This window comes from Crotalus tigris, unplaced genomic scaffold (genome assembly GCF_016545835.1).
Source record: "Crotalus tigris isolate CLP2741 ecotype Arizona unplaced genomic scaffold, ASM1654583v1 scf7180000017663.5292952, whole genome shotgun sequence".
Lineage (NCBI taxonomy): Eukaryota > Metazoa > Chordata > Lepidosauria > Squamata > Viperidae > Crotalus > Crotalus tigris.
In genome coordinates, this window is record NW_024096550.1 from 4,125,479 (window position 1) to 4,152,184 (window position 26,706).

Below are 26,706 nucleotides of genomic sequence, written 5' to 3' on the forward strand. Positions count from 1 at the left end.
AAAAAAAAGGGGGGGGGGGATAAACCAAGCTACAGCATATGATAACTCCTCCTTCTTTTCCTTAGCAGCCATTCTAAATCAGCACTGCATTAAGGAGATGAAGTGGGGGGGGGCATTCTTATCCCTGCCTCCACTGGAGAACCACATGGCCTGTAAACCCCTACTGTAAACATCCTATTATTTTTGGATAGTTATAATATATAGGCAAAAGGAAAATATCTAATAAATGTTAGTAGTTTTATAAAATATATTCAAAAACCTGTGATTTTATAAAAATAGGTAATTATTTTACAAGACTTTTAGGAAAAAAGAAGCCCCAAGTTTTATATCAACCAGTCCATACATTCTACTTAAATGGCAGGTTTTTCTCCTTTCTTTAAATACTACTTTAAATACTTTCTACTACGCAGAACATGTGTAAGTACAAAAAGTATAAATTTTACTTGGGTCTTGTGTTGTGTGCTGAAGAATCCAGAAAAAAAAAAACTTTACTTAAATGGCTTTTTCTCAAAAAAATTTAATATTACTTACTGATATTCAACATATAGATGTACGAATGTACTTTTTCATTAAAATTAAACATTTACCCCTTTAAATTGAGAAATAAGTAACACTTTCTATAAAGATAGGTAAAATTCTCTAAAGCAAGACATGATAAATATATTACAGTGTCACATACTTTAAAATATTAAAATAAATTACTATATTTCAAAACAGGGAAACTAGGATACATTACCTGAAAAAATCTTCTAATCAATATATATACCATCTACTGTACACTGTCATTAAGACAAATGATATACTCACAATATTCTACTAAAAATGTGAATTGCAATGTACTACATACATCTACCTTTTGACCATATGAGTGTGAAGAGGAATTTTTAAAGGTGCATTACAATTATGCAACAAACTATGAAACATTATGAACCTTTATTTTCCCTTAAGATACTTATTAAAATCTTCTATTCCAAAAAACAGGCTTCTGTTTGCAAGGGTCTACATAAGGTGCATGCTTTGTTCTCCCAAACCAAGGTGCTGATTTTGAAGAAGAAAACTGTTTCCAAATTCTTCCATGGGATTCTTTCAAAGCTCAAAGTCACAACTTTTCCTCTGCAGAAATCCATCAGCCTCTCACGTCCATCACACCTGCATTGCCAATCAACCTCAGCAGGTCCTTCCAGGGCCTCACTGTTGATTTCTTCCATTCATCAAAGGTTTTTTTTCCCCTCTCTTTCAGAGAAATATTCCAGTAACAGAAAAAGGACTGCCCAGATAGGAGGCTGAAGGATTCGTTTTTATATCTCCTCATCTTCACTGTGGCTGTTGTCTCGTGTATTTATAATACCTTGAAATCAGGAAAGAAAAAACAGCTGACATGTTCTGAAGCTGACATGCTACTTAATTTCTTTTAAACTTCGGCTCCTATACTATTCCTTTGAAGCTTTGTGGTGGGGGTCACTAAATTAGTATTTCTATTTAGGAGAGAACTTTTCAATCAAGAGTGACATCACATGCACTAAGAAAGGCCTGTGAAAATATGATTTGTTTTGTGTACTAACAAGTCACACTGTCTCCCGCAGAAGGGAAGATGTCTTGAAGATTTCTGGGAAAGATGTTTTGGGGGCACTGATTGAGAGCATGAGAAACTACCATGTCAAGGGAATCCTAAATTTAACTCAGTGGAAAGAATAATCTGTTGGTTTTGTTTTTCCTGCTATCTTTTATTAGAGCAATAAACCACACTGGTAATAATGGAAACACACAATAGAAGCTCATCATAGTTCAGTACAGTTCTCTTAGTCCAGGGGTCCCCAACCTGTGGGTAATGGCCCATTATGGGGCCATGACCTATCAGCCACCGGACTGCATGAGTGGCTGGCCAGTGCGCGTGTGTGTGTGCACACGCTCAGCCCCACTCGCACGAGTGTTGCCGCAAGCATTGTGGGCATTCACGGCCCCATTCATGAGAGCATCGCGGGCGTTCACGGCCCCACTTGCATGAGCGTCGCAAGCGTTCATGGCCTCATTCGTGCAAACATTGTGGGCCTTCGCAGCCCACTCATGCAAGTGCTCACGGCCCCATTCATGTGAGCAATGGGTGTTCTACAAAACCATTCCTTCTTTCCCCCCTCCCCCTGCTCTGGGCTGAAAGGTTGGGGAACTCCGTCTTAGTCTACAGGGATTTATTACATTATACAGCCAAAGCTCAGCAATATTTATGCAATTTCTGTGTTCATCTTTAGGATGTCATTCATAGTAAATAAAGACATCCTTAAATGAAAATTCATTCAATGCTCTTAATAGCTTCCAAGCCTAGACAGAAAAGTTAAATTCTCCCACCACATCAAATTTCCTGTATTTCATGAAGCATGCCTGAATTAAACAGCCTGTCCATGAAATAAAAAATAGTTCAGAAGCATAGAACTACTGTATTAGTTCTCTAAAACATCAGCTGCCTTCGTCTTCCTTCAACTGACACCTAATCTCTGGACTTGCTTTCTTCTTCCTTGCTGTCCAATCATTTTTCTTCCTGCGTTATGTCTTTGAGACTGTTAACCTGAAAACTCCCACCGGTACGGAGAACCTTTTTTTAACTAAAGAACAACTTTTTACTTAATATTTAGACAATGACGATACCCTACCTGAATTGAAAGCTGTTAAGTTATTCCATAGCATCACTAAAGGTCAAATGGCAAGTGGCCTTTTCATCTTTACTCTGAAGACCTTCTGGAGAAGTTTGTAGAGGTGGAGTTATAAAGCCTCTGTACTGCTTACTTGACTTTGTTAATTTCTTAAATTCATTAGCAAAGGAAATGCCTTTTCTTTTATCATCTCGACTTGCCTGCCCAGAAGAAAAAAGGAAAGAAGGATCTCAAAAGAAATTGTCAAATGTGATTTATACACATAAATATTGGAAAAAAATACCTTTATGAAGAACATGACTCATTACATTATTATTAATAATATGAAACTACATAATTTTCTATTTTCTCTTTCCCTAACAAAGCTTTCTGTAAGATGCATAATGAACCCAATTCATACCTATTAATTATCCAAAGAAGATTAAAAATAATTAATTTAGAAAGAAGTGAAGAAATATGTGTGTCTGCCAATTTTACTTTCAGATAGGTATTATGTGTTGGGTTTCTTCTTATTTAATCCATTTCTAATGATGCATAACTGTGAAACAGCAAAACATTTTCAGAGCTGTACATCATGTTATATACTGTTACCTAAAATCCAAACTTTGATCTCTTTAATTATTTACTTACTTGGACTTGTTCCTTAAGTTTAAGAATAAATTTACCAGCTCCTTTCCATTTGTTCTGAACCTGAAACACACATTCTTGGTCCAAAAGGATCCTCTGACATGTTTTAGGTGTGGAACATCTCTTGTTTGCTGGCTCTTTTGTTACTTCTTCCAAAAGGACGTAATCACTTGGGTTAGGATTGTTCAAAATACTGTAAGAGTATTTGGCTTTGCATAAAGTCTGTAAAAGAAAACAAGTTGGAAGCCAATAAGCTTCCCTCAATTTATGAGTGTCGGTCTTACCAGGTAAATCAGATTGGACTCATAAACAGATGAGCTAATTCTACTATGTCGTAAAGCTACATGGACAGAATTATGCATGTCTGAAAGTACAAACCTGCCCCCATCTCCCTTACAACCTAAGATACTCTTCTGAGCCTCTTGCCTCACCCATCCTCTAGTTGCGGACTATGTTGTAATATAATAATAATAATAATAATAACAACAACAACAATAATAAAGTTGGAAGAGACCTTGGAGATCATCTAGTCCAACCCCTGATCAGGTAGGAAACCCTATACCATTTCGGACAAATGGCTGCCCACTCTCTTTTTAAAACCTTGCAGTGTTGGAGCATTCACCGCTTCTGGAGGCAGGTTGTTCCACTGGTTAATTGTTCTAATCTAATCTGTCTCTAATCTAACTATTTTCTTGCCAGCATTTTTTGGTCCAATCTTCCAAGGTCCTCCCCAAGGAGCAAGTCAACACTCAACCAATTGTACCCTGGTGATCTGAATTAGACACTTCCATACTACCCATTAAACATGCCTTTGAATGATATTCTATGCTTCCGCTGAACACCAGTGTGAATCTCAGCTAGGCGCTAGGAGCAAAACAATTTGTTCTACCTGCTGGATTACATCCTGGGCTGTGCTGAAGCAAGGAGCCTTGATGACTGTCCGAGGTTGCTCAGGGGAAACATCATGAACTTGAACAAAGAAGCTATCATCTTCAGAGACTGCGAGGGCATCGTCTTTTTCCTCTTGACAGAGATTCCTTGTATTTAAACTCTAGAAAAAAATATTTTAAATATTAAGAGCATCTAGGTTTTCAGAGTAGAGCCATATCACTTAAGAACCACAGAAGCTGCTCCCTCAAATCTCTTCTCCCTTCTTTATGGGGGGGGGGGGGTCCTTGGTGCTCTCTGAGCTTGGCTGTTTTCTTGCGGATGTTTCATTACCCAAACTAGGTAACCTCATCAGTGCTAGTGATGAGATAGAGTAGCACTGATGATGTTACCTAGTTTGGGTAATGAAATGTCTGCAAGAAAACAATCAAGCTCAGAAAGCACCAAAGATACTCCCCCCCCCCCGCAAAAAAGGCATCCTAGATCCTAATAAACAATGAAGAGTATGAGTTTGCATACACATATTAAAATAGAGAGTAAAAGTGCAGAATCAACCATGTCCTTACTGAGATTACAATAAGATTAAAAGGAAATTTGAGAGTATACTTCTCTCTTCAGTGGTGACCAATTATGTATCAACATGGGATGTTTTTAAATAACTGGAAAGGCTCAGATCATAGCAAAAAAAAAAAAAATGCTTTTAGTTTTTATTCCATGCTGTAATGCACATCTCCAGGGCAGAAAAAAGAATCTTAGAATGCAAAATAACATCTTGAGAACAACTTCACATATTTAATTTAAGTGCTTTCACTAAGAGTGCATAACAAATCCAGCTTCTTTACAAGGCTGGAATCTTCTGTACAAATGCCAAGAATAAATTCCAGCCAGCCACACATGCTGTTTTTGTCACTCCACCGGCTCCCCAATACTATCAGCAATAGATGTCAAGGCAAACAGACTCACTTCCTCACGCATTTTAAAGATAATTCTTCCGACGTAGCCTTCCTCTGGGAACCAGCTGTTCAAGAGCTGGACAAGCTCTTCCTCAGGACCAAGTACCCTCTGGAACGGTGGTTTCCTGTACTCATTTCTGTCTTTAGATATAAAGCATTTCTCCTCCATCAAAAAATAGTCAGTGGGATAGTTTCCAATACCATTTGCATTAGCCAAAATCTAAAACAGAACCATGAGGATAATTAAAATGGCAAAGGAACGAAAGTTCAATACTAAATAATCTCACGTATATGAATACATATGAATGAATTACTCAGAGGGTCTTTTGTAGAGTTTTGTACGATGTAATACAACTGATTATTTTAAAAGAAGCAAATGCTTTTGGATCCTATGTTCTGTTCAATCTGTCTTGCCAAAATATTTATTCAGCATCCCAAGATAGTAGAATGGAAGAGCAATCTCCCAATCAGTTGAAGGATTTTCTACTTATGAATTTGGCACTTTTAGCTTTGGCTCCAGATGGGAAAATACATGACAAACCAAAGTCCTACGATGAAGCCAATTTGTCCGGCTCTGTGGGACATCTCATTTCTCACACCAAACGTATCCTCCAAGCACACTTTAGGGATACAAAGAATTATATTGCTGCCATCACCCCAGTTATTTTTTTTTCTTTAGGATCTCAGTCTTTCTGTTGTCCTAAAACGGGTCTTCAAACCTGGCCCTTTTATGACTTGTGGACTTCAACTCCCAGAATTCCTCAGCTAGCATGCCTGGCTGAGGAATTTTGGGAGTTAACTCCACAAGTCATAAAAGGGTCAAGTTTGAAGAACCCTGCCCTAAAAGCTTGCATCACTTTTTAGTATCACAGAATAATTGACAATCAAACGTTAACAAAACCTTTTTGGCAGCCCTGCAGTATAGGCAGTGATGTGTTTTTCCCCCAAAGATGCTTCATTTTAGAGTTATATGATTTATCTGATTCATATTAATTTCTAGACGACTGATTACAATGACTTCAGTTCTAATGAGCGAGGGCGTGGGCAGGAAAAGATCTGGCTGAAACCTATTTAATTGATTATAAATTTATTAAATTTATATTTTTCCTCACTCATCAGACAACTGCAGCATGTCAGCTCTATGAAATTGAGTTTGAAGACAATTATGGCTATGATGTGTTCCAGGTACATTTTTACCTAATGAACTTCCGGCTGAACATTTCTGTATGTCAAGATAATAAACTAGTCTTTGATGTTAAAGAGGGAAAGGGAGGAAAAAAGAATATATGCAAAAACCATTTTCTGATTGGGGATTGGAGGATGTGACTGGAGAAGAGAGAAGGAGGACAACTACTAACACCATTCATACATGCGTAACATTTTCAACTTAATTTCATCAGTGCAAACACAATTTCTTCACAATTACTAGAGAGGACAAAACAAACTTCAGCATTTTTGCCTCATAAGCTCAGTGCTGTTCTAGGGGGAAAAACTGACAATAGACAATTAACAATTCAAGGAAATCAAGAAAACTCTTGGGGCTTTTCAGTTATACTTAGGATTTTTGCCAAAGAAATTGTCACATTTTTTTCACTACTGTGAAGACAACGAATCACTATGCAGGGCTTGAGTGCATAATGAGTAGAACAAGTGAAAGAAATCAAATCAATTTTTTTTTGGGGGGGGAGGGTTGCTCAAATCAGCATACAGATGAAAGAGCAGAACTCCAAAGCCTGTCGTAACCACCATTTGTTCAGCACTGTTGTAACTTCAAATGGTCCTTGAACGAATGATGGTTGAGAACCGTCTGTGGTATTGGCTACATGCCTCTTAATATTTTAAGAATTCAAGTGACTTATTTCATGCAAAACTTACTTCATGCAAAAGCTGAGCTACTGTAGTTCCTTGCCTTACAGGAAAAATTGTGAATGGTTCTGGACCTGGAACGCCATGTATGGTGACTCTGTACACTGCAGCTGCTCTCCATTCTGTTGTGCTGAATTGCTGTCCAAAATACACACACCAAAATAGTATCAATCAGAACAGAGCTGGAAAGGACCTTGGAGATTTTCTAATCCAACCCCCTATTTAAGCAGGAGACCCTATACCAGATGTCCTCAACCATGGCAACTTTAAGCTGGCTGAGAAATTCTGGGAGTTGAAGTCCACAAGTCTTAAAGTTGCCAAGGTTGAGGATCCCTGCCCTATACCATTTTCAGACAGGTGGTTGTCCAATCTTTTCTTAAAAATCTCCAGTGAGGAAGTGCTTACAACTTCTGAAGGCAAGCTGTTCCACTGGTTAATTGTTGTTAGTAAATAGTAAATAGAACCTGCTTCTGTATATTGTAATATATTGCACTCAACTAGTATCAGTGCTAGACATTGCTTAATAGCACATTCTAATTTCATAAGGTCCAATTCATACATCAGGACAGATTTCTCTAGGCAAATTCTAGGTACAATGCAGAAAAAGAGAGACTCAAGAATGAGTCTAGGTGGGACAACTCGGCATGGCCAACTCTCCACGAGACACTTCACCAAGGGGCAAGAGTTACACTGATATTGAAGAAATGAAGGAATAGAATCATTAAAGAAAGGATGCCAAAGGAGGGACAAAATGAAATGTGACTGAAAAAAATGAGTTATTGAATTGTCCTGTGGCGAGTAAACCCATGGCAAGTTGGTCATGTGAGTCAGAATTCATAATAAAGTAAGCTATGATTCAACGTTATTAAAAATAAGTAAGGAGAAAGAATAGTCAGAAAGACTAAATTAACCGAATTAATTCAAATGAGTAAAACTGAATAATTTGTCATATGGAGAATTGGGTAATGCTTAGGAAACTGGAGAAATACAATTGCCCGTGTAACAATATATAAACACTAGAAAAAATAAACTATAGTTGCTATAGTTTCTTATGAACTGAGGAATGATCAAAACTGGTTAAGAATTAATCAAATTATTAGATTGTAAGCAAGTGTTTATCTCTCAAGCTCAAAGAAGTCAGAATTAAGCCTACTTAACATTGGGTGACCTCTATTTCTAACTTTACTTGCCAAAAAAGCAATAAAATTAAAAGAAATACACTTTATATACCCAGAGTTTAACCCAGTTAATCAGCAAGTCATACAGAAGAATTATATGTAGAATCATAATATGGTCACATTCTATCTCCTAAACAAAAAATCATTTATGGAATCACTATTAAACTACTAATTCAAGGCACATCATAGAATTTTATGATCCAGTCTGATATAGTTGAATTTTTAAATTAAAATTAATGAGCCAATATATTCTTGTACAGAAAAAAATATATGTGCATATATATGTTGGTAGCTGATATTCAAATAGGTTAAAAGCCACAGTTCTAAAAGAAAGAGAGCAATACTCAGTATGTATATTGGAAATACAGTTTGTGTGAATGTTATTAGTAGGCAATTAAGATTAGCTTTGAAAGAAAGAAAGAAAGAAAGAAAGAAAGAAAGAAAGAAAGAAAGAAAGAAAGAAAGAAAGAAAGAAAGAAAGAAAGAAGGAAAGCAAGCTCCATAGATGCCAAGGCTATTTTGTTGGTTGTATAGGAATAGATTGAGCATCATAAATGTAATTGTCTACTCAGATTTTGGTCCTAGCTATAGCTCGTACCTAGCTATGTAAAACTGTTAAAATTTTAACTAGAAATATAGTGCTAAATATATTTTAGTTAATTACCCAAGAAGTAGGTACAGCATTCAAACAAGAACTTTCTTCCATTCTTCGGCTGTTAATAAACAAACTGGAGATTTCTAATGCTTCATTATGCAGGTTTCGTAACTGGAGATGTCTGTAACCTTAAAGAATTTATAATTGAAAATTGCAGGAAAAAAAACAATGAAACAGAGTGTATTCTTAAATATACAGTGTATATCACAATCAAGTAAACAAAAAAACAACTAATGTCCTCTACTCTATCCAAGTTGTTTTTCAAAGAGCTCATCTTGAAAAAGATTCATTAAAAAAGAGTATTCTCTTATCAAAGACAAATAAAGAAATTCAGAGTGGAATCAATGGCTGCCCATTAAGTTAAATTGCCTATTCACTTGTGTGGCATAAATGGCTAAATACTGCACAAATACTGTAGACTATGCTGGGTAAGTTCCTCTAAAACAGAGTTGAGTGATGACAGGTGGCATCTGTTAAGATATTTTGGAATTAATTGTTAGGATATTTTGGAAATAGGCTATTTCAATGTACAATTAAGAGGGTCAGCATGTTATGAAACATGCACACAGACTAATTGGTGTACATACTAGAAAGGAAGGAACTCTTCTGCAGTCTAAGAATTCCCACCGCATCAGCAGTTTTCTGAAACTGAACATCTTCTAAACAATTAATCTCTGAATAGCTAAATATCCTCTTTCTTTGTTGCCTCCAGGGTCCCTTGCAGCTCTATTCTATTCTTCTTCTCAATATGCAATAGAGGCAGCTGTGCAGTCAGGAATGAACCAAAGACTTAACCTAGCACTTAAATCTTATAAATTGGTAAGTTAAAAAAAAACTTTATATTTTATATGTAAAGAATACACACAAAGTCCAAATCAAAAGCCTTTTCCCACGCATCAAGAGATATTGCTATTTATATTTCTCTCTCAGAAGGCATTAGTTGCATGAAATAAAATCTGCGTGTGCTGCACCATCATTTTTAGTGCTAACGACAATCTGAATTTGTGATCAAACATTATTTTCCCTACAAGTAGAATTGTAAGGTAGGAAAATGCTGAAGGCACGTCACTTATTTTTAATAAAATACCTCAGCAAAGCATGCAAAGAGAGTAGAGTCCAGCCAGTAGTACCTGCATGCATTTTCTTCTTCACCATTAGGCAACAACTACTAAGCAGCGTAGTCTGGGCTTTGCATCCAAGCATTACCTTACCTCTCTTTAAAGCTTTCAGAGGAATTATTCTCTGAGCCATCACAGTTGAGGAATTGTTTTCAACAACGGCAAAACGAAGGAATACTAGATCCTCAAAGTGAATCCGGAAAAGGAACTGTTCATTCCACATGGGATTTAGAGTATTGCGATGAATCGGTTTGGTGCGGAAATGACAGCTATCCAGAGGCATCCCAAGCACATCAAGTTCAATGCACGGGCTTCCTGTGCTGTTGCTGGGACAAACATTTTGTCCGGACACAATCTGACACATAAAAAAAAAATAGAAGTTGATAACAGTGATTTTCATACGTTTTTTTATTCTCAAACTGAAGAGTTCAGGAACTTCCAAACCGGGAAAAAAAAAAATGCCTACAATGATTAAAGCTTGATTTCAGAGAATCATTAAGAGGAAGCAGAAATATATCTATACATAAACACAACTATAATAACAGTCTTGTTATTTACTGCTAGCTTATTCTGATCCGTAAAACAGTATCTGCTTCTGGGAAAACACCCGAGTGGAAAATTGCTGCAGCCAGGAGCCCAAAGATCCAATGCTTCCACCATCAAATATATATATATATAAAAATTGGTCTGTAAATGGTTCCCATACATGTGCGGTTCTTATCACATCAAAGCTCACTGTGAAAGTTTTATGACACCATTTGCTCCTATACTTCATTGTATGGGAGCATTGATTGGTTGCTTTTGACTTTCAAACAGGGTGCACTTACTGTTAGTGAATAAATAGCCGGTTCTATATTGTCAAAATCTCGTTCTAAAGGACAAAACTGCTGATATTTGGGGCAGTTCTTATTCCAATAAACAGGTGGCTTCAGAACATATCCACAGCCTCCGTTGGCTTCGAACATTGCTGCATTCAAATGCAGGGGAAGATCTATGGATACAGCATCCCAAATATTACAAATTACTATACCTAGCTTTCAAAATAAAGCATATTAAAAACAGATCAGAAAAATATTTCTGCAAAATTGCAATGGTAAAATATGCACATTAATCTTGATTCCTTCCAGTGTGACAACACATTTAACCTATATACATACATACATAAGTAGATACATACCGTAATACATAAAATAAAATTAAAAGCAATAGATTTTTATTAAGCTATTTAGAAAGTGTGTAAGTTATACACTTCTTTAATGGCTCCATAAAATTTATTACAGATCCATTCATAGGTCCATTATTGAAAAAAAAATGATTATAATGTTTATGGAAGAATTCCTTCTTGAAGAAACAAAACTAACAAAAGTTAGCTTATGACAACTTTCTCAAAACTGATTTTTCTTCAAAATTTAAATTGGTTTGAACTCAAGCATTAATCTGAAGAGTTAAGACTGTCATAAAATATACAATAGTGTAAGAAGTCTGGAAACTCTATACCATAGGTACATCTGTATAAAAATTATGGTTTTTATTTTGTTTTGTATTGTTAAAATCTTAAAAGCTCCCTTATGGTTCAACCATCAAGTAACATATAAAAAAACTTAAACAAAAGCAAAGCTAAGAAGAGAAATGAAATGCTGATTTAGAATATAAACAGATTTGTACACGTGAAAGCAATTATTTAACTAATCTTTATAAACCAGTATCAATACTTCACCTTAAAAATGTTTGGCAGAATTAGAAGAATTTATTTAGGAAGTGCTAATCTGCACAGTGCCTTGATTATCCTAGCCTTCTCACCAGTTTGCATGCAAAATTGCAAACTTCTTAATCAAAAGCCACTTCTAACACTCATTTTACCAAGATTCTTCTTTAATAATGTGCAACTGATGATATGTAAAAACAGTAATAGCTGTTCTATCGAATATATTTTTGCAAAGTCAAAAGGATTTGTTTGGTGTAAATACACAGGATTATTATATACATTCCTCTGTTGAGTGATGATACAGAAATATGTTTTTCTCATAAATGTCACCATGCTACATTGCAAATATGGAAATTGAACCCCCCCCCCCAAACTGGGCATAGAACAGACATCTTAAGTTGTTTCTTTAGTGGTGTATTTTTCCATTGGATACTTTGGCTGCCCTCCATGCTTCCTGCCTCCCAACTCCCATTTAACACTGAGCTAGCAATAGCCAGCTTCAGAAAGCATTTGTGGCAGACTTATGGAAAAGCGTATTGGGCTTACAGTGCAATGAATACATTTCACAAGTTGGAAAGATTTAGCTGCAGCCACAGCAGGAAGAAGAGGAATCTGTGAAACCACTTTTTTCTTTCTTTCATTGAACTTGATAGTCTTTGTTTTATAACTACACAGTACAGGTAGTCCTTGACTTACAACAGTTCATTTGGTGACCGTTCAAAGTTAGAACTGCTCTGAAAAAAGTGACTTAATAACCATTTTCCACCTTTGCAACATCCCCATGATCGGGTGATCAGAATTCAGATGCTTGGCATCCTGGTTCGTATTAATGACCATTGCAGTGTCATGTGATCACCTTTCATGATCTTCTGACAAGCAAAGTCAATGGGGAAGCCAGAATCACTTAACACAGAGGTCCTCAACCTTTTGGGCACCAGGGACCGGTTCCGTGGAGAGAAGTTTTTCCACGGACCGGAGAGTGTGTGGTTTTGTGTGCTGCCTGCATCCCACGGATGGGGCTTGGCTTGTTTGTGTGGACCGGTTGCTGGCATGCCGCGGCCCAGTACTGGTCCACGGACCAGGGGTTGGGGACCTCTGACTTAACAAATTGGGTTACTAAGTTATCAGCTGCAATTTATCTCTTAACAGCTGAGGCAAGAAAGGCCGTACTGTGGGGCAAAACTCACTTAACTAATGCCTCGCTTAACAATAGAAATTTTGGGTTCAACGGTGGTCGTAAGTTGAGGACTGTATGTACAATTATGTAAGCCCAGAAAGACACTTCAGCACAAATCTAAGAAGAATCAGAGAGCCCATACCATCCGTCTGGTAGTTCAGTGCCACTAGCTGTACTCCGTGGAGCCAGAATAGAAGGGGATGAGGGTTGGAAGAATCGATGCGGGTTGCTGCCGGATAGGTTCTCAGTAGCTGGCAGGTGGTATGCTGTATCAGTTTCTGAGAATATCGCCTGCACAAGCGCTTGGCGGCGTTTTCATTCAAGGAAGAAATGTGGTAGCACCTCGGTGTCCTTATTATAGAACTCAGAGAAGTTGTGGGAAGAGGGGAAGAGGTTTCTTCCCAGGTCTGCCGTACACTATCAGAGGTTCCTAGAAAATAAGTGATACCTTCAAATGACATTTTCCAAATGTGAAGTTATGGCATTTACCTGATGTTGCGCTCATCTAGAAAAATATATTAATAGGAAATAAATACACAATTCTTTAAAATCATGATGATAACCCAAGGTATAATTGGCAGGACAGTAAGGAATTCTTGTGTGTCATGACCACTTTTCTTGAAAACTTTGTTCCCCAAAGGAAACAACATTTTAAGAAATAAAATTATAGCTTAACTCTTCAGAAATGATAAATGCTGCAGAATATATTCTTCAGAAAAACATATCCAATGTTATGCATTTTCTATTCTTTATTTGTGCTTAAATTAATCTGATTTGTGGCTGATTTATTATCTCATAAATTAAAAGCAGTAGCAGTGCATGCATAATCAAACATTTCAACAGAAAAGAATGCCTCCTGGCACATACATAAATCCTGGTGTAGATTAACAACTTAACATTCATAATTTAAATCTAAAAAATAGAAAACAGATGTTACCATATTCTTTTTTTTTCCCTTTGGAACAAGTCTATACATCAATATACTTTAACTGCTTCTACACATAGTTACACAACATTTAACAAATATTAAGCAGAGCTTCCTCTTTAACTACAGCTAGTATTAGATCAGAAAAACTTATTTGATTATACAGGAAGGAAACAAAATAGAAGGTTGAAATCCAAGGAACAGGTATCATCAATCTCTTATGGCTAAAAGATTGGCACAATTACATCAGCATTTTGGCTCCCTCTTGGAAATTAAATCTTTCTAACTGCACTGTCATTTCCTTACAAATAATTACATTAGATAGAACTGGAAAGCTTTTTTCCAGTATTACCATTTCTTAGAAATTTAAAGTAAGCAGGGACAACATGTTTAAATTTACTCCATATTGCATCTTCACTGTCATATTCTCAGAAACAATCCTATTTAAATCACTGCTGCTACTGCTTTTTAAAAACACAGCACATTCATCTTTAGTTTATAAAACATTTTTTTTATTAAGTTTTTAAAAACTTTTTACAGTATATAACCCAGATCCTTCCCACCCCTTCACCCCTCCCAGAGCTGATTACAGGGTTACAAATAAGCAATCATAATCTAACTAACATTACTCAACTCTACTAACAATCAAACCCATAACATACTTTAACTCCTTTTCAAAGTAAATATTAACAAATTAAAAACCAAAAATAATAATATAATTAAACAATACAAATAATATAAATTCAATCATATTAAACTGTTAAAAATAATCTAAAATTTACTCATAAGCTAAATAATACTTTTTAGTCTCATATTTATTCTGGATATAATCTATCCATCTTCTCCAAACCAAAATATATCTTTCTTGTGAATAATCCTTCAAATAAGCGGAAACTTTTGCCATTTCTGCTAAATTAGACACCTTGAGTATCCATTCTTCCACGGTAGGCACTAAATCTTTCTTCCAATATTGCCCCACCAGTAATCTTGCAGCTGTTAAAGAAATTAACATCAAAATCTACAATAACACCTAATAAAAATAATTGTGGCGTAAACTTTATCTTTCTCTTAAAAATCTTTTGAATGTTCCACCAAATCTTAATCCAAAAAGCTTTTATATTTCTACAAGTCCACCAAATATGAAAATAAGTTGCATCTAAGCTTCCACATCTCCAACATTTGGGCTGTAAATTAGGATACATACAAGACAGCTTTTGAGGATCCAAATGCCACCTATAAAACCTTTTATAAAAGTTTTCTCTTAAATTTTGAGCTTGAGTAAATTTTACATTTCTAACCCAAATTGTCTCCCATGTATCCAATAGAATCGGCTCTTGAATATTTTGAGCATTTTACCATACAGTCTTTAACTAACTCCATTTCAGAATCCAATTCTATTAAAACATTATAAATTCTCTTTATATGGGCTCAAGTTTGATCTTTAATCTGTTTTACCAAATTCACGTCCTTTAAAGTAATACCAACCTTTTGATCTAAACTCCACCTAGCTAACAATTGATTATACTGAAACCAAGAGTGTACAATATTTTCTTGCTTCAACTCAGCTAAAGATTTTAATTGCCAATCCTTCCCTACCAAACTAAATAATTCCTTATAAGAAATCCTATCCAAATTCACTCCCCTAGATACCCCCTCTATCACGTGTCCAGGAATCCCCCAAATTGGAATTTTATAATTTAACCTATAATAATACTTCTTCCAGACACGTAATAAAGCGTTTCTTAAACTATGAGATTTAAAAACCTTATCTACTTTTTTATTATAAATTAAATATGCATACCATCCGTATAATAAATCCCATCCCTCAAGAAGAAGTATATTTTTATTTGTTAAGTTAAGCCAATCACTAATCAGAGTTAAAGCCACCGCATCATAATACAATTTTAAATTAGGCGCCTTAAGTCCTCCTCTTTCCCATGCATCTTGTATAATCTTAAACTTAACTCTTGGTTTTTTCCCTGCCCACATCAACTTATTAATACCCTTCTGCCATTCCTCCAAGTTGGCATCTTTTTTCAAAATAGGTATCATTTGAAACAAAAAAAGAAACTTTGGAAGAACATTCATTTTAACCGCTGAGATTCTCCCCAACAAAGATAACTGTAGTTTTTTCCAATCATTAAAATCCTTTTGCACTTTTACCCATAATGTCTCATAATTATTTTTGTACAACTTAACATTAGAAGCTGTAATGTAAACTCCCAAATATTTAACCTATTTCACTATTTTAAAACCTGTTAATTTAGCTAACATATCCTTTTCCTTCATAGACATATTTTTCGAAAGTATTTTAGTCTTATTATTATTTACCTTAAAACCAGAAACTTTCCCATACTGGGTTATGATTTCCACCAAATCCCTTACCGAATCTGTCAGTTGAGATAATGTCACAATCAAATCATCGGCAAAAGCTCTCAACCTATAATCATTCTGTTTTATTTTTATTCCCTTTATTGTAGTTGATTCATGAATTTTAATTAATAAAATCTCTATTGTTAAAACAAATAACAATGGGGATAGTGGACATCCTTGTCTAGTACCCTTTTCAATTTCAAATGCTTCTGTTAATCCTCCATTAATTATAGTTTGTGCTGATTGCTGTTGGTATATAGCCTTAAGAGCATACAAAAATTTATCCCCAAAATTCATTTTCTCTACAACTCTCAATAAAAATTGCCAATTTAACTGATCAAAAGCTTTTTCAGCATCCAAAAATATCAAAGTCACAGGGATTTGATTATTCTTATCCAAATACTCAATTAGGTTAACAATTTGTCTTACATTGTTGTTGTTAATTGCGAAGTCGTGTCCGACCCATCGCGACCCCATGGACAAAGTTCCTCCAGGTCTTCCTGTCCTCTACCATCTTCTGGAGTCCATTTAAATTCACACCTACTGCTTCAGTGACTCCATCCAGCCATCTCATTCTCTGTCGTCCCCTTCTTCTATTGCCCTCAATCTTTCCCAGCATTAGGCCCTTCTCCAGTGAGTCCTTCCTTCTCATTAGGTGGCCAAAGTATTTGAGTTTCAACTTCAGGATCTGGCCTTCTAAAGAGCAGTCGGGGTTGATCTCTTCTAGGACTGACCGGTTTGAACGCCTTGCAGTCCAAGGGACTCGCAGGAGTCTTCTCCAGCACCATAGTTCAAAGGCCTCAATTCTTTGGCGCTCAGCCTTTCTTATGGTCCAACTTTCACAGCCATACATTGCAACTGGGAAAACCATGGCCTGGACTATACGCACTTTTGTTGGCAGGGTGATGTCTCTGCTTTTTAGTATGCTGTCTAGATTTGCCATAGCTTTCCTCCCCAGGAGCAAGCGTCTTTTAATTTCTTGGCTGCAGTCCCCATCTGAGGTGATCTTTGAGCCCAGAAAAATAAAATCTGTCACTACCTCCATTTCTTCCCCATCTATTTGCCAGGAATTGAGAGGGCCGGATGCCATGAGTTTGGTTTTCTTAAGTTGAGTTTCAAGCCAACTTTTGCACTCTCCTTCTTCACCCGCATCAAGAGGCTCTTTAGTTCCTCTTCACTTTCTGCCATTAGAGTGGTATCATATGCATATCTTAGGTTGTTGATATTTCTCCCGGCAATCTTAATTCCAACTTTTGATTCATCTAGCCCTGCCTTTCTCATGATGTGCTCTGCATATAAGTTAAATAGGCAGGGCGACAGTATACAGCCTTGCCGGACTCCTTTTCCAATTTTGAACCAATCAGTGGTTCCGTGTTCGGTTCTCACTGTTGCTTCTTGACCCGCATATAGGTTTCTCAAGAGACAAATGAGATGGTCTGGTACTCCCATCTCTTTAAGAACTTGCCACAATTTGTTGTGATCCACACAATCAAAGGCTTTTGCATAGTCAATGAAGCAGAAGTAGATGTTTTTCTGGAACTCCCTAGCTTTCTCCATGATCCAGCGTATGTTGGCAATTTGATCTCTAGTTCCTCTGCCTCTTCGAAATCCTGCCTGTACTTCTGGTAGTTCTCGATCCACATACTGCTGGAGTCTAGCTTGTAGGATTTTAAGCATAACTTTACTAGCATGTGAAATGAGTGCAATGGTGCGATAGTTTGAACATTCTTTGGCATTGCCTTTCTTTGGAATTGGAATGTAAACTGACCTTTTCCAATCCTGTGGCCACTGTTGAGTTTTCCAAATTTGCTGGCAAATTGAGTGTAGCACTTTTACTGCATCGTCTTTTAAGATTTTGAATAGCTCAGCTGGAATACTGTCACCTCCACTAGCTTTGTTGTTGCTCAGATTTTCTAAGGCCCATTTCACTTCACATTCTAGGATGTCTGGTTCGAGGTCAATGACCATCTCATTGTGGTTATCTGGGATGTTAAGCTCATTCTTGTATAGTTCTTCTGTGTAGTTTTGCCATCTCTTCTTAATCTCTTCTGCCTCTGTTAGGTCTCTGCCATTTTGGTCCTTTATCATGCCCATCTTTGCATGAAATGTTCCCTTCATATCTCCAATTTTCTTGAAGAGATCTCTGGTCCTCCCTATTCTGTTGTTTTCTTCTATTTCTTTGCACTGTTCATTTAAGAAGGCATTCTTATCTCTTCTAGCTACTCTCTGGAATTCTGCATTCAATTGGGTGTATCTTTCTCTTTCTCCTTTGCCTTTCGCTTCCCTTCTTTCCTCAGCTATTTGCAAAGCTTCCTCAGACAGCCATTTTGCTTTCTTGCATTTCTTTTTCTTTGGGATGGTTTTAGTTGCTACCTCTTGTACAATGTTGCGAACTTCCATCCATAGTTCTTCAGGCACTCTGTCTATCAGATCTAATTCCTTAAATCTATTTGTCACCTCTACTGTATATTCATCAGGAATATGATTTAGTTCATACCTGAGTGGCCTAGTGCTTTTCCCTACTTTTTTCAATTTAAGCCTAAATTTTGCAACGAGAAGCTCATGATCTGAGCCACAGTCAGCTCCTGGTCTTGTTTTTACTGACTGTATAGAGCTTCTCCATCTTTGGCTGCAGAGCACATAGTCAATCTGATTTCTATGTTGACCGTCTGGTGATGTCCATGTGTAGAGCCGTCTCTTGGGTTGTTGGAAAAGAGTGTTTGTTATGACCATCGTATTCTCTTGACAAAATTCTATTAGCCTGTGCCCTGCTTCATTTTGTACTCCAAGGCCAAACTTGCCTGTTATTCCAGTTATCTTTTGGCTTCCTACCTTAGCATTCCAATCCCCCATGATGATAAGGACATCATTTTTTGGTGTTAATTCTATAAGGTGCTGTAGGGCTTCATAGAACCGGTCAATTTCATCCTCTTCAGCACCAGTGGTTGGGGCATAGATTTGGACTACTGTGATATTGAATGGTTTGCCTTGGATTCGAATTGAGATCATTCTGTCATTTTGGGGATTGTATCCCAGTATTGCTTTTCCTATTCTTTTATTGACTATGAAGGCTACTCCATTTCTTCTGAGGGATTCTTGCCCACAGTAGTATACCTGATGGTCATCTGAGTTAAATTCACCCATTCCTGTCCATTTTAGTTCGCTGATTCCTAAGATGTCAATGTTCAGTCTTGTCATCTCTTTTTTGACTACGTCTAGCTTGCCTTGATTCATGGATCTTACATTCCAGGTTCCTATGGATAAAAAATCTTTACAGCATCGGACTTTCCTTTCACCACCAGATATATCCACAGCTTAGCGTCCTTTCGGCTTTGGCCCAATCGCTTCATTCTTTCTGGCGCTACTAGTACTAGCCCTCTGCTCCTCCCCAGTAGCATATTGGACACCTTCCGACCTGAGGGGCTCATCTTCCAGCGTCATATCTTTTTTCCTTTTAGTACTGTCCATGAGGTTTTCATGGCAAAGATACTGGAGTGGTTTGCCATTTCCTTCTCCAGTGGATCACATTTTGTCAGAACTCTCTGCTATAACCTGTCTGTCTTGGGTGGCCCTGCACGGCATAGCTTATAGCTTCATTGAGTTAAGCAAGCCCCTTCGCCACGACAAGGCAGTAATCCATAAAGGGGTTACATTATATTGTCTTACATTATATTTCATATATCATCCAGTTATAAATACAGATTGATCACTATGGATCAATTGCTTCAAAACTTGCATTAATCTATTTGCCAATATTTTTAAGAAAATCTTGTAATCCGTATTCAAAAGAGATATAGGTCTATAATTCTTAGGCTGTGTCAAATCTTGATCCTTCTTTAGGATCAACGATATGAAAGCCCTTCTCCAAGATGGAGGTACCTCTGCTCCCAACAAAATACTATTAAAAAGTTCCTTCAGTGGTTCTATCATTTCTTCAGATAACATTTTTTAATAAATAGCTGTTAATCCATCTGTACCAGGAGCCTTACCAACCTTTAATTGTTTAATTGCCCAAATAATTTCATCAGAAGTAATTAAACAATTCATCTCATCTCGTTGGTCATTAGAAAGTCTAGGAAAGTGTGCTGCCTGTAAGTACTTTTCTATATCTGAAACTTGTATATTTTCACTAGCATATAACTTTGAATAAAAATCTAAAAAGCTCCTTTTAATCAAATTCTGTTGATATACCTCTTTACCTTTATAATCTATTTTCTCTATAATCCTTGACTTCTGTTTCTTTCGTAATTGGTAAGCCAACCATCTACCAGGTTTATTTGCATTACAAAAGGTATTATGTTTCATATACCACAAATTAATTGCAATCTGGTCAGCCATTAACATATTAAATTTCTCCCTAAGCATAGTTATAGAAACCTTTAAACTATTATCCAGTGGATTTAAAATAAGAGCCTTCTCTTTGAGTTTAATCTCTTCTTCCAACTCTTTATGTTTTTGCATCTGATTACACCTATGCGCATTATTCATATGAATCAAAACCCCTCTCATATACGCTTTACTAGCATCCCAAACCATTGGCATCGAAGTACCCTTATACATATTCAAAAGAAAAAATTCCTTCAAATATTCTCTACATTTCTGTGAATTCCCCTCATATCTAAATAAATTTTCATTCAATCTCCAAGTCCTTCTATTCCCATCTTCAACAGATAACTCCAATCATACAGGACTATGGTCAGACAATATTCTAGGGAAAATCTTAGCATTCTTAACCCTAGAAAAAAAATCATTAGTAATTAAGAAAAAATCAATTCTGGAATACGATTGATGCCTGTCTGGAAAAAAAAGTGAAGTCTCTTTCTTCAATATTCCGTTCTCGCCAAATGTCTCTAAGTTCCAAATCATCCTTCAAGTCAAAAAAAGCTTTGGGTAGTTTAGCATGATTAGGAGATTTAAAAGAACCCTTCTTATCTTTACTTGAATCTAAAACACCATTCCAGTCATCCATCATAATAACAGATTTATAATCCAGTTGACTTAATTTCTGATGTATCAACTTGTAAAACTGTTTTTGTTGTTGATTAGGGGCATATAATCCAATAATTAGGGGCATATAATCCAATAATAAGGTATTTAATAATAAATCAATAATAACATATCTTCCTTGTGAGTCAGAATCAATTAATTTAGGCGATAAATCTTTCCTCACATAGATAACTACTCCCCCTTTTTTCTGCGGAGCAGAGGCTATAAAATGTAATCCTAGCCGGGAGTTAATCAAATACTTTTGGTCCTTTGAAGTAATATGAGTCTCTTGCAAACATACAACATCATTCTTATGTTGTTTCAAATAGTGAAATACTTTCTTTCTTTTCTGTGGTGAATTCAAACCATTAACGTTCCATGTCAGAAACTTTGCCATCTTTAGTGGCCTGAAGCCTCCGGAACACTGCTTGTAAATCTGCCGTCAATGATCTCTTCAGTCTTGTTCCTCCCACTGGCTCTGAGGTAGTCGAATATGTTGTAGATCCAACATCCACTTTTTGTTGTTCTTTTCCCTTACGTCTATGAGCTGCATGAGTCATTCTCTGTTCCTTTGGATCATCTTTTATCTCCAAACACTGTTGCATAGATTCAGCCTGCAAATCTCCTGGAACTAATGACATTGCTCCTTCAGCCAGCTGTTCTTCAAGCTTTTCTTCAGTTCTCTTAGATCGTGGAGATGGTGGTGTGCCTGCCTTCAGGACGGGAGCATAAAAATCTCTTGCTTTAAAAATTGTATTAAGTCTATAACGTGTCCCAACATAGTTCACCACTATTTCAACAAGTAAACCCCATCTGAACTGAACCTGTCGTTTTTTAAGCTCCTCAGCCAAAAAAGCGAAGTCCTTTCTTTTTCTAAGAATTTTTGGAGGTATTTCTTTTAAAATTATAACATCTTGAGCTGCAATTTGAAATCTCTGCTTATAAAAAGGCTGTATAATTTCATTACGAAGTGATCTTCTGGAAAAATAAATAACCACATCTCTTGGTAAATTTCTCTGTCTTGCAATCCATGAATTAACCCTAAAAAAATTTTCTATCTCTCTCAAAATTTCTTCAGGATCACATCCCAAAATAGGAGCTAAGTCTGCTGCAATTTCTTCTTTCAAATTCTCTCGCAAATTCTCCTTCAGCCCTCTTATTTGCAAAGCATATTCCATATCTCTATATTGTGACATAATAATTTCATTCTGTGTTATATCAACATTATTTTCAACTTTTTCAACTCTATCTTCTCCTATTTTTCTCCTCAAAAAGCTCTGATATCTCTTTTTTAATCCACCGTGCTGTTTTCTCCAAAGCATCCTGTAAGTCTTTGAGTGTGAATGCCGATGGTGGGGGAGAGGGTGGGGGAGACTTAGGCTTGGATTGCTGTACAGTCTGAATTACCGGAGAGGAAATTGAGCTTTTAGGAAGAGCAGAAATTCCAGAGCATTTAGAAGCCATTTTCAAACCATTTAAAACCACTTCTCTTATAAAACCAACAGTTACAAAAGATGAAAAGAGGGGACAGTAAAAACAAATCCCCCCCAAAAAAGGGGAAAAAAGGCTTATTCTTTAAATAAGTAACCAAAATCCATTACTTTGTTTAAACTTTGTTGCCAAGTGAAAGTGAAAGTCTTTCTTAACAATGTCCTTTCAAAGAAAGAAACGGCATTCCTCTGCCATTTTTCTCTTCTTTCTTTTGTTAAAATAATAGATGGAGAAGATACTTTACTTATTTCCTGAGTTAAAGTCCCAAATTTTTCACAATTCTGATCCTCCTGATCAGCTCTGTCTGCTTTTAATTTTACTCACAGATCTCTTTAAACAGCAGATGTGGAAGCAGCGTCTGGCTTTGTTCCTAAGAACAAAGGCATCCCAGGATGTGGAGAAAACCCAGACTCCGTGGGAGTTCACCCCCTTCGCCTTCCAAAAAATAAATTTAGGGAGGACCTGGGGAACTCGACCTCTATCTGAGTAAGCTCACCTTCTCCCCTTCTCCCGGGGAGAAAGGCTTCAAACCGCAAAACAGCTGTTGATTGCTGTCTCTGCAGGCTTTAACGCATTTCCAGGGCGGACAGCTGGAAAAAAGCCTCCATCGGCGTGGCAATCGCCACCGGAAGTCATAAAACATTTTTATAAGAAAAATTTCTTTGCCTAGAAAGATAGCTTTAAGTTGCCTAGAAACCAGGAGACTGTGAGTTCTAGTCCCATCTTAGATGTGAAAATGGCTGGGTGACCTGAGGCCAGTTACTCTCTCTCAGTCCAACTCATCTCCAGTGTTGTTGTTTTTGTGGGGAAAATAGGAGGAGGAAGAAGTATTAGGTATGTTTGCCGCCTTCTTATAAAAATAATAAAGGTGGGATGTAAATTAGTTAACTAATTAAAAAGATATTGATATTTCCAGTGGCCCAACAGAGGTCTAATTCAGTTTCCAGTGTCCCAAAGGTGTTCCCCCCCCCCCAATAAGTTAACCAAGAAAGTCTAGTTGTCTTTTGAAAAAAAGCACATTTGGGACTTCCACTTTGTTAATTTGTAGAAGATTACTTCTAATCTTCTACCAGGTCTACTGCTGGTAGAGAATCTTTCCATATGGTGAGCACTGCCCATACAGAGTCACACATTTAATTTATAACAAGTACTTGAGGTATGTGTGTTGAGTTATGGAGCCTTCTCTGGAATTGATCTAGGAATTCTGACAGTACCTTTTCCAGATGCTTTTGCAAGTATGGTTGTCTCCCCTGGGCTCAGCCTTCCTGGACTGTTGCCAAAAATGGACTTCCGGCTCTTTCTTTCCTTCCCTCGGCTAGAACCAGATGGATTTAGAGTTGACAAGCCTTTTCCCATAAAAAATATAACAAATAGATGGGGAAAAATGAGTGTGAACACATTTGATCATTTGTCAGCTTTTGAAATTTCAGCTGAGTTTTGCCAGGTTATACACTGAAGGGGCCATATGGACTCTTAATGATTTATCAACTGCTTTGCTAATTAGTGTATTGGTTATTTCAGAAATGTTATGGCTTGGATTCTAACTTTCATTTGTGGATTTCTGGTTGCAAAAATGGAATTCTGTAAGATTTGGAAATTCTCTGGAACATAAATGGTGAAGATTTAATTTGGGGAAGAGAAATACAACAGTACTTGGAAATTGAACAAAATACAGATTGTTTTTCACTTTTCCTTATTTCCCCGTGAACTAGGTGACAGACATATACTGGCCTGACTGTATGGGCCCACATGCTTGGCATATTGTCAGGTAATTGGCTGTAAATAATTTTTGGAGGATCAACTTCTCTAAAGGAAAACAAAATGACAAAAATGAAACATGTAGAGAAACTTTTTATAAGCCAATAGAAAGTCCTAAGCAGCATTTTAAAGCTAGTGCAGTACATAGATACAAAATAATCTTCATTTCCATGCACAGCATTATGAGATTATTCATCTTTTCTTTAAAATTTCTACAATGTTATTTTATTCTTGCCATAGGCCTTTTTTTCCCCTCCCACCCTATCCATTATGGAATGCCTGATGGCCCATTTACTGCAACTTGTCTATTCTTACTCTGCTCCAATTTCCTGTTTGTGCTCCTATCCCAATACAACCCCTCTTTTTTAGTTCCCTTGTTGGACTACAACCAAATGTCTACTGAAAGGAATACTTGTGCATAGCTGTGCATGAGCTCTGAGGAAGACAGTGGAAAAAGCAATGCCTAGAAAGAGTGCTTCTTGCAAAGGAAGAGAGAGAGAGAAAAAAAAGAAAAAGAGAAAGAAAGAAAGAAAGAAAGAAAGAAAGAAAGAAAGAAAGAAAGAAAGAAAGAAAGAAAGAAAAAGAGGAGGAGGAGGAGGAGGAGGAGAAGGAGAAGAGGAAGAGGAAGAGGAAGAAGAAGAAGAAGAAGAAGAAGAAGAAGAAGAAGAAGAAGAAGAAGAAGAAGAAGAAGAAGAAGAAGAAGAAGAAGAAGAAGAAGAAGAAGAAGAAGAAGAAGAAGAAAGAATCAATGCAAATGAAGTAAATAGTCAAAGGCAGTCAGGACAATGTACTTACCAGGGAATTTCACAGCCTGACAGTAGATGACAAGATCGGAAAGTTCTGGTGCTATTTGTCTACTTTCTTTTTTATTTTGGGAAAGATAAAATTCTTCACTCAGTTCCATATCATAAACCTACATCAAATCAAATAAACTTTCATTATAGTCATAGATCAACATAAGGTCTTGGGATACAATTATTTAAAAGAAGCAGAACATTTTAAATCTATCTATCTATCTATCTATCTATCTATCTATCTATCTATCTATCTATCTATGTATCTATCTATCTATCTGAATAAAAGATGAAAATCTAAAAGCTAGAAGATACCAAATATACTTACATTTCACACATATATATATTTATTATATATTGTACACACATATATAAACACATATATACTCTGTACACATATACACATACATACACAAATATGTGATAAAAAATAAAAATATGTGGCTATATCTATCAAATTACAAAGCACCCTAATGTGACAAACTAGGTGCATACCAAATGTAGTTTATTAAATTGATCATCAAGCACAAGACAGAATTCATCAACCCCTCAAATGTTGAGTGCTGTTGCAATCCACTTTTGAGTTCAATTAATCAAAAGGGATTTAGCCAAACTTAATGCAATAGAAATGACCAACCAGCAGCAACAAAAGCATGAGAATCAAGCATCTTAAATAGATCAAAAATGCAAGTTTATACATAATGTCGTAGAACAGTGGTGGTGGACCTATGGCATGCATTCCAGAGGTGGCACCCAAAGCCCTCTCTGTGGGCACACAGGCCATGCCCCGAAGATGCAACCATCCCTCTTCAGCCAGCCGCCTGCTAACTCACCAAGGTCCCATGTGGCTGGATGCATCCCAGCACAGCTGGTTTCCCTCCCCCTATCCCATCCCTCCTGGCCTTGCATGCTCTCCTTTTCCCACTGCATCGCCTCTTCAGCTGTCGGCAGGCTGTCCAGCTCAGAGACGGCTTCTCTGAACTGCTGCTAGTGGGCTGCGGAGCCCCAGAGTGCGTCAGTCAAGAGGCCGGCAGGCTGTGGATGCTGACGGACACTGTCAGTCCCTATGTGGTCGCTGGCCTCTGTGTGCGGGGCCCAATGGTGTCAGGCAGCAGCCTCCCCGGCCCCTGCCTCACCTTGCCCTGCAACAATGGCACCCCTGCCCTGCCTCGCCTCACCCCGCAGGACGAACCTCTGCCCACTGCCTCACCTGCTAGAGATCCCCTGGATCTCCCCCAATCATGCCCGGCCCCCACAAGCGTCCCTCCTCATGAGCCACATCGAGGAGACCACGCTTACCTTGGCCACACCCACCCAGTCTGCCATGACCACCACAGCCATGCCCACCCAGTGGGCCACGCCCACCTGGCACCCAGCGATAAATAAATGGATTTTGGGTTGCAGTTTGGGCACTCAGTAAAAGGTTCGCCATCACTGTCTTAGAACCTTGGAATTCTAAAGTTGGAAGTTTGAAGTTTACTTCTAGAATCTATGGTTCACGTTTTACATCCTGAAACATCCTTCATTAGGTGCAACAAGAAATAATGGCAGGTCAAAATATTTTAAA

General features: G+C 37.2%; 1 protein-coding gene across 9 annotated transcripts in view; it reads right to left on the bottom strand.

Annotated features, from left to right (window-relative positions):
- Nucleotides 1-497: 497 nt before the first annotated feature.
- PLCE1 (phospholipase C epsilon 1) overlaps nucleotides 498-26,706 on the bottom strand; it is a 171,482-nt gene continuing 145,273 nt past the window's right edge. For 8 of the 9 annotated variants that reach the window (XM_039336001.1, XM_039335999.1, XM_039336000.1 and 5 more), the window contains 12 exons: nucleotides 25,141-25,258; nucleotides 23,802-23,933; nucleotides 12,955-13,242; nucleotides 10,758-10,921; nucleotides 10,024-10,285; nucleotides 8,822-8,940; nucleotides 6,989-7,117; nucleotides 5,124-5,333; nucleotides 4,162-4,323; nucleotides 3,276-3,494; nucleotides 2,646-2,845; nucleotides 498-1,348 (listed from right to left, as the gene is read on the bottom strand). In XM_039336001.1, coding sequence (XP_039191935.1) covers nucleotides 2,666-2,845; nucleotides 3,276-3,494; nucleotides 4,162-4,323; nucleotides 5,124-5,333; nucleotides 6,989-7,117; nucleotides 8,822-8,940; nucleotides 10,024-10,285; nucleotides 10,758-10,921; nucleotides 12,955-13,242; nucleotides 23,802-23,933; nucleotides 25,141-25,258 — 1,983 coding nt within the window. In that variant the 3' untranslated portion in view covers nucleotides 498-1,348; nucleotides 2,646-2,665. The remainder of the gene's footprint in view (nucleotides 1,349-2,645; nucleotides 2,846-3,275; nucleotides 3,495-4,161; nucleotides 4,324-5,123; nucleotides 5,334-6,988; nucleotides 7,118-8,821; nucleotides 8,941-10,023; nucleotides 10,286-10,757; nucleotides 10,922-12,954; nucleotides 13,243-23,801; nucleotides 23,934-25,140; nucleotides 25,259-26,706) is intronic. The other variant, XM_039336005.1, reaches the window with a different exon arrangement.